The sequence below is a fragment of the Lolium rigidum genome, chromosome 6 (assembly GCF_022539505.1).
Source record: "Lolium rigidum isolate FL_2022 chromosome 6, APGP_CSIRO_Lrig_0.1, whole genome shotgun sequence".
In the NCBI taxonomy this organism is placed as follows: Eukaryota; Viridiplantae; Streptophyta; class Magnoliopsida; order Poales; family Poaceae; genus Lolium; species Lolium rigidum.
The window spans coordinates 230,699,123-230,707,193 of record NC_061513.1 but is presented as its reverse complement, the minus strand read 5'-3'; the positions used below and the strand labels follow the sequence as shown (position 1 = coordinate 230,707,193).

General features: G+C 48.3%; 1 protein-coding gene across 1 annotated transcript; it reads left to right on the top strand.

Moving 5' to 3' along the window:
* The first annotated feature begins 290 nt into the window (after window positions 1-290).
* LOC124663822 lies at window positions 291-1,683 on the top strand. Its single transcript, XM_047201477.1, has 4 exons — window positions 291-299; window positions 606-836; window positions 916-990; window positions 1,287-1,683. Exons 1-4 carry the CDS (start codon window positions 291-293, stop codon window positions 1,290-1,292), a joined length of 321 nt encoding a protein of 106 aa, XP_047057433.1. The 3' UTR covers window positions 1,293-1,683.
* Window positions 1,684-8,071: the final 6,388 nt, after the last annotated feature.

The window sequence follows — 8,071 nt, the reverse complement described above, 5'->3', positions numbered from 1 at the left end:
GTGAGTGCCCCACGAAGATGAATGCACCTCAACATTCCAATGCACCCAGGCCCAATCACTACTAGGAAAAGGCTTATAGCCGCACTCCTTACCGCTGGCGAGTCCGGTTTGAAGTGGCCGGCGGTAAGAATTTTTAGGCCCTCCTCACGTTACCCACTGGCGAGTTGGTTTGAAATCGCCGGGGATAGGGCACTTACCGCCGGCGAATCAACATTGCAACCGCCGGGGATAAGGTGGGCCGAGAGCATCTGGATGGACCTCCTGTTACCGCCGGCGAATTTGTCTCAGAAATGCCGGGGGTAAATTTACTACCGCCGGCGAAACCGATTTGCGTGCGCCGGGAGTAAAATGGGCTGGCGTGGGCCACGAGCCCGTGGATGGTCCGTCCATTATGCGAATTTAAGCCTTGTTCGCCGGGGGCATATCGCACTAGGCCCAGCAAGGCTCCTTATCCCTTGCCACTCGACTCCTTCCGTCACCACTCATTCCTCTCCTTATCCTTCTCCCGAGATCCGCCGGCGTGGTGCTCCTTCGAGATCGAGAAGCCGAGGAGCTCGCGAATCGGGGGCCGGCCGCGGAGCGCAACGCAGCATCGGCGGCGGTAGGGATGGTGGCGGCCGCGCGACGGCGGGGTGGTTCCCGTACCGGCGCGTCACCGTGGCATCTGCATCTGCAACCTCGTCGCCGCGCTGCTCGTGCTCCGCTCTCTCATCCCCTCCTTCGGCCCCGCGCCCGAGCGGCTTGAGGACGTGCGGTACACGGAGGAGCAGATTAGGAGGGTGGAGGAGTCGATCCGGATTTGCCGCGAAGCGGAGCCCGTCCAGCTTGTGCAGGCGGTACCAATCTAGCCATCTCATTGCCAAATTCAATTGTGCTAGTTCTTATGACTTGCGATCTAATCCTCCAGCTATTTAGGTGAAGAAGCTGCGGAAGGTTTTTGCGCGGGTGGAGAAAAGGCGGAAGGAGCTGCCGCTGGAGCTGAAACTGAAGGTATCGTATGACATTGTTGGGCGGCTGTAATTTAGGGGATAACAGCAGCGTCATCCAGCAACTATTCTGCATATCTTGTTCCACACTACCAGTGAGCTTCTGACGCAACTATAGGATGCGGAATCTAGCGTATAGTTATCACACATTTGATTCCGTCAGGTTTGTACCTAGTGTCTTGTTGTTCAGTCCCAAAATAACAGGTACCAATTCTTTCTCATCAACATACCACTGTACTATTGATCTTTGGAAGCAATGGCATGCATAAAACTCAGATGACTGTCCTATTTTTTGACTCAATATAATCAGGGGTAGAGGGAGAGCAACAAGAAGAGCATCTTATAACACAGGAATATGGTCTGCTCATTACATGTTGTCTGGAGACGATGAGCAGCAAATAACTGCAATTCCTGATCTGAATCCATTTGTACCAGTTCATAGTGGAGAAGAGGAAGAAGTGGTTGTCACTCAAAATGCACCAGGAAGATAGGTAGCTGCGTGTTGGTTATCTTAAGAGGCAATCCATTTGCACTTGTTATCTGAACTAGATGAATCTGTAATGGCATCTTTCCAATGAGCTGAACTAGATGAATCTGTAATGGCATCATATTCTGTAAACCTGGAACATTTTCCATTAACTATTAGCTGAGCAACATTACCTCAATTTACTACTGAGATAGATAAACATTCTATGATTTTGGCTACAAATAGCACTGAATTTTGTTTCCGTTCCTTTTTAAAAAAAATCCTATTCAACATACCGCTGGCACCTTCGCATGTGTGCCAGGGGTAACTTAAAATACCACCGGCGAGTAGGAAGGTGCTGGTGGTAACAAATCACCGCCGGCGAGTATGGCAAAGCGCCAGGGGTAGTGTCCCGTTACCGCCGGCGAACACGAAAGCGCCGGGGATAACCCGTTACCACTGGCGAGGTGATCGCCGACGAATAGGAACCTGCCGGCGGTAGCAAAATCTATGCGCCAGAGGTAAGCAAAATCCTAGTAGTGAATCAAGCTCAAGCCCAAACTGCATCCGGAAAGAAGCCGCATGTCAAGAAGTAGGCCAAAACTGCAAGTGGACATCTGACCCATGTCAACGCAGAAGAAGTTGAGGAGTCTCCTGACATTGTGATGGGTACGTTCCTAGTCCACTCCACTCCTGCAAGAGTTTTATTTGATTCCGGAGCATCGCATTCTTACGTTACCGAACCCTTTGTTAAGAAAAGTGGGATGACACCAACCCCCATGAGATGCCCCATGCTAGTCCAAATCCTCGGATCCATAGCTAAAACCCGCCTATCCTGCAAGAACATTCCTATAATTATCCAAGGAGTATCTTTCCAGTCTGAACTTATAGTACTAGGAGCCCAAGGATTAGAAGTGATACTTGGGATGAATTGGATGACCAAGTATCAGGGACACAATGATTGTGTTCAAAAATCCATTACCCTATCTAATGATCAAGGGATTCCAGTAAAATACACCGCCACCATTCACTCATCTAAAGCCTTCTGCAAGAAGAGTATCTCTGGACGAACCCTTAACCAAGTCCCTATCGTTTGTGAGTACCCCGATGATTTTCCTAAGGAGTTGCCCGGTATGCCCCCTGATCGGGATATCGAGTTCATCATTGAGTTAATCCCTGGTACTGCACCAATCGCTCAGAGACCCTATCATATGAACCCTCAAGAGCCGATTGAGTTGAAGAGACAGCTGGATGACATGTTGAGCAAAGGTCTGATCCGACCTAGTGCTTCGCCATGGGGATCACCCGTGATCTTCGTGGACAAAAGAGATGGTACCATTCGCCTGTGTGTGGATTACCGAAGACTCAACGATGTTACCATCAAAAACAAGTACCCCTTCCTAAGATCGGCAACTTCTTCGACCAAATGAATGGAGCTCGAGTTTTCTCCAAGATAGATCTCCGTACTGGATACCACCAGCTCAAGGTTAGGGAGTCAGATATCCCCAAGACTGATTTTACCACCCGTTACGGACTGTACGAGTACAGCGTGATGTCCTTTGGACTTACCAACGCCCCCGCCTACTTCATGAACCTCATCAACAAGGTTTTCATGGATTACCTCGACAAGTTTGTCGTGGTCTTCATCGATGACATTCTAGTTTACTCCAAGACCGAAGAAGAGCATGAAGAGCATCTGAGACTTGTTCTAGGTACACTAAGAGAGCACCAACTGTATGCCAAGTTCTGTAAATGTCAATTCTGGCTCAAGGAAGTTGGATTTCTTGGACATGTCTTATCAGCCGGAGGACTTTCAGTCGATCCCTCTCTAATCAAATCAATTGTGGAGCGACAACCCCCTAAGAACGCAACCGAGGTGAGATCCTTCCTCGGATTGGCAGGTTATTACCGCAAGTTTGTAGAAGAGTTCTCGAGCATCGCCAAGCCAATGACCTTACTGCTCAAGAAAGATAGGAAGTTTGAATGGACTGATAAGTGCGAAGAAAGCTTTCAAGAGCTCAAAAGGCGACTTGTCTCATCTCCCATCCTAACAATGCCTGACGTCACCAAAGACTTTGTAATCTACTGCGACGCATCCAAGCTTGGACTTGGAAGTGTCTTGATGCAGGAAGGCAAAGTGATCTCTTACCTTTCCCGACAACTCAAACCCCATGAGGTGCACTACACAACTCATGATCTTCAGTTAGCCATCGTAGTTCATGCTCTCAAGACTTGGCGTCACTATCTCATTGGAAACCGGTGTGATATCTACACCGATCACAAGAGCCTCAAGTATATCATCACTCAGAGGGAGTTGAACATGCGACAGAGGATATGGATTGAATTGATAAAGGACTATGATCTCTGTGTCCATTACCACCCTGGAAAGGCAAACGTAGTCGCCGACGCCCTCAGTAGAGAACCCTGCTCTCTCAATGCCTGTCTAAAAATCGAGCAACCTATGCTACACCAAGAATTTGAAGATTTCGGTCTAGAACTGGTTAGCCATGGATTCTTAGATGCTATGGAGGCCAGACCTACCTTACAAGATCAGATTAAGGAAGCATAGAAAGGCCATGAAAGTATTGAAGGTATAAAACACCGCATGAGTAAAGAAGAAGTGGCTGGATTCTCCATTGACTCAGAAGGAGTTTTGTGGTACAACGAACGCCTCTGCGTTCCGAGTATCCCAGACTTGAAGAATCTAATTATGGAGGAAGCCCACAATACTCGCTATTCTATTCACCTTGGAGGAACCAAAATGTACCAAGATCTGAAAGACACCTTTTGGTGGCACGGAATGAAGCGGGACATTGCATTCTTTATCACCAGATGTGATATCTGCCAAAAAGTTAAGGCTGAACATCAACGCCCCGCTGGACTTCTCCAACCCTTGAAAATTCCCATGTGGAAATGGGAAGAAGTAGGAATGGACTTCGTCACCGGACTTCCCAGATCCGTGGACACGCCTCTATCTAGGTAATTGTTGATCGTCTCACCAAAGTTGTTGATTTCATCCCGGTCAAGACCACATACAACGGTTGTCATCTAGGCGATCTTTACATCCCCCGGATAGTTAGTCTTCATGGTGTTCCAAAGACCATCGTATTTGACCAAGGCACCCAATTCATTTCTCAATTCTGGAAGAAACTCCACGAAGCCATGGGCACCAAGCTATCTTTCAGTACCGCTTATCATCCCCAGACCGGTGGACAAACTGAGCGAGTAAATCAGATATTGGAGGATATGCTCCGCGCCTGTGTCCTTGCTTACGGAACCAAGTTGGAAGATTGTTTACCCTTCGTAGAGTTCTCTTACAACAATAGCTACCAAGCTAGCCTTCAAATGGCCCCTTTCGAAGCCCTCTATGGAAGAAAATGCCGAACCCCTCTCAACTGGTCCGAGACAGGAGAACGTCAAGTGTTTGGACCCGACATACTCCGAGAAGCAGAAGAACAAGTTAAGCTCATCCGTGATCGTCTGAAGGCTGCACAGTCTCGTCAGAAGAGCTACACCAACACCAAACGCCGAGAGTTGACTTTCCACATCGGAGATTTTGCCTATCTTCGGGTCACACCACTCAAGGGAATGAAGCGTTTCCATATGAAAGGCAAGCTCGCGCCTAGATACATTGGACCCTTCAAGGTACTAGGCCGAAGAGGTGAAGTGTCTTATCAACTAGAGTTGCCCCCAGAATTGTTAGAATTCCATGACATATTCCAACTCTTAGCTTCGGAATCTCGGGATGAGATTCTTTTAAGGGGGGAAGGTCTGTCACAACCCATTTTTCATAACTTGCATAATTTCCGAAACTTGAAAATTAGAGCCAACAAAAACTTTTAATCTTGTGCCTATGTGTGTATGCTTAGGTTAGAATCTTGCATCTAAGCTTGTGTACAGTTATTTTTGGTGTGATGACTTGTGTGATAACCCCTAACACCAAATTTTGAGCACCACCTTGAACCATTAGGGTTTACCCCTCTCACTTGATGGCACCACCTTAATGTTGTTCTCTCGGTTCTAAAACCCTAACCCTTTTTATTCACCACTCCAAGGTAAGAGGGAACACTCCCCTCTCTTATTTTCTTGGTGACACATCACCACCTAGGGTTGCACCCTTAACACCATCACCACCTCTTTTTCCTTTTATCTCTCCAACATTTGTGCATTTACACTTTTTGCCAAAATGTGGCACATGCACTAGGGCATGGACCTCTCTTTTTTCAACCCTGCCCCTCTTTCCCTTCTCTCTCTTTTCTCTCTGGTTTTGGCCGAGAGACAAGAGGGGGGAACTTCCCCCTCATTTTTTTCTTTCTCCCCTCCCTCTCTCTTTTCTTCTCTGGCTTGGGCCGTGGCAACACCACCACCTCCCTCCCTTGCCCTGGCCCAACCCTAGCCCTCCACCACCCCCTCTCTTTGGCCCAAACCGCCAACAGTGCCCCCTCTCCCGCCAAACCCTAGCTTCAGTCTGCGCGCACGCCTGGCAGAGACATGATGGCGACGCCTCGCGCGACGCGCCATCAGCCTCGATTGCCAGCCCCGCCTCCTCGTTTCTCTCCCTCGCTGACGCCACCAGGGCGACGTCACCCTGGCCTCACTAGGTGATGCCATCCCTCACCCTCCCGTTGGCCGACGCCACCACTCCCTCCACTACCTGCCCCTCCCTCTGCCTATTTAAGCCGCCCAAACGCCACCATCGCCCCCTTTAGCTCCCCTCCCACTCACACCACTCCACCCTACCCCTCTGTGCTGCTCGAGCAGCAGCACGAGCTGCTGCTACGGCACTACGCCGTGGTCACCGTGATAGTGACAAGGTGGAGCTGCACGTCGCCGCCACTCCCTTGCCTCTCACCTCTTGTCCATCGTCTTCCCCAGCACCTGCAGCGCCTGACCGTCCCCTCTCTGCTCCTCTTTTGGCTAGATCCGCAGCAAGACCGCGACGCTGACGATGCGCAGGCGTCGCCCGTGTTGCAGTCGACGCCGCAAGAGGAGGAGGAGCAGCACCTGGATGCCGCCAGGACGACCACGAGCCGCACAACCACGCCACCAGCACGTCTGCACGACGCCGAGCCGATGTTGACCGCCGGTAAGCCCCTAGCCGCCCCCTTCTTCTTCCGCGCCGGCGAGCGCTGCGCAGACGTCTTGGACGCGACGGCTCTAGGCCATCGGATCCAGATCTGACGGGCGCATGGCGCATGCATGGTCACGCCGGCATGCATGGCCATGTCTGCCGGCCTGGCCCGCCACGGGCCCCGGCCTTTTCTCTTTTTTTATTTTATTTTTTTGCCACCACCCGGAGAACCCCACTAAGCCGGCCCATTTCTGCGCACTGGCACGTCCAAAGCTTCTCGCCAACTGAAATTTGTTTGAAAATTGAAATCTTCACATAAAGTTTGAAAAGCATCTGAGATCCATTTCGGAAATAACTCGAGTTTGGTAGATCCGATTGAGGTGATTCAAATTGCAGTAGAACCAGTATGAAAATATCTACCAGATGCCACTGACCTTGTATTTTTAGGATGTTTGTACGATATTTAATGTATTAAACATGATCACTGTATTCTGGTTAGTATTTCTAATTCCTAAAATTGTAGATTTAATATTTTTGGATGAATCCAATTGTGTTAATCTTGTTTTATTACTTTTCATCCAGGAAAAATACCATTAGTCTATGTTCATGAAATTGTATCTCTGTGTGAGTGTATGTGTGTCACATGCAATGTTAGGATTAGAATCTCTTTGGTTTATTCAAATCCTTGCCATCACTTTGTTTTAAAAATATCCAAACCATGATTTGTTACTGTCATACAACTACCCTGCATATTTTCATGTTTATTTTACTTGACCCTTGGTTCTTGAGCTATGTGTTGATTATTTGCTTTATTTACTTTTGCGACGCTAGACACGAACGAGGGAGGAGTTGAAGGGTTGGATTTTGGAGAAGGATTTGAAGAGGACCAGGGACAAGCCAACCAAGGCAAGCCATCTATTGATCTCTGATGTGATGTCCCTTTTGATGTCAACTTGTTGTTACTTGTAGCATCTTGGTTCTATGTGTGTTGATCTTCACATTGTTGTCATCTATGCTTGGATGCAAGCATGGTACCTCTAGTGGTTATCTCTTGTAATGGGTTTAGTATGTGTTTGGAGGCATGGTATCATGGCCTTGCTATCCTACTTAGTTATCCTCTATGCTTAGCTTGATCATGTCCCATCTCTTGACAACATTCACACTACACCCCCCCCCTTTGTTAGTGTAGAGGTAGTAAGATCATGAATCTTGGTGTATTCTCAAATTGAGATGAGTATTCCAATTCACTTTGGTAATATTTGTGTTGGATAATCCACACCTTTTACAATTGGATTGGCTAGATGGCACCAGAAATCTGAAAGTAGTTTCCCTCTTATGTTGTCATGATACATGCTCACCTTAAGCAAGTATGACCCTCTCCAATACTACTCTCACATACCCCTCAATGGCATGATGACCATCATCTCGGCCATAGTGGAGTATTAGTTCATCTCATGAAACTTTAGGTTGGGAACCCCTCAAGGTTTACCTTGTTGTAAAAGTTTTTAAGCAAAACCTTGGGTGAGTCGACCTTACCCAAGTGTATGG

Coding starts and splice junctions, on each gene's coding strand:
- LOC124663822 (XM_047201477.1), top strand. Junction 837..915: donor CCGTCCAGCTTGTGCAGGCG/GTACCAATCTAG, acceptor CCAGCTATTTAG/GTGAAGAAGCTGCGGAAGGT.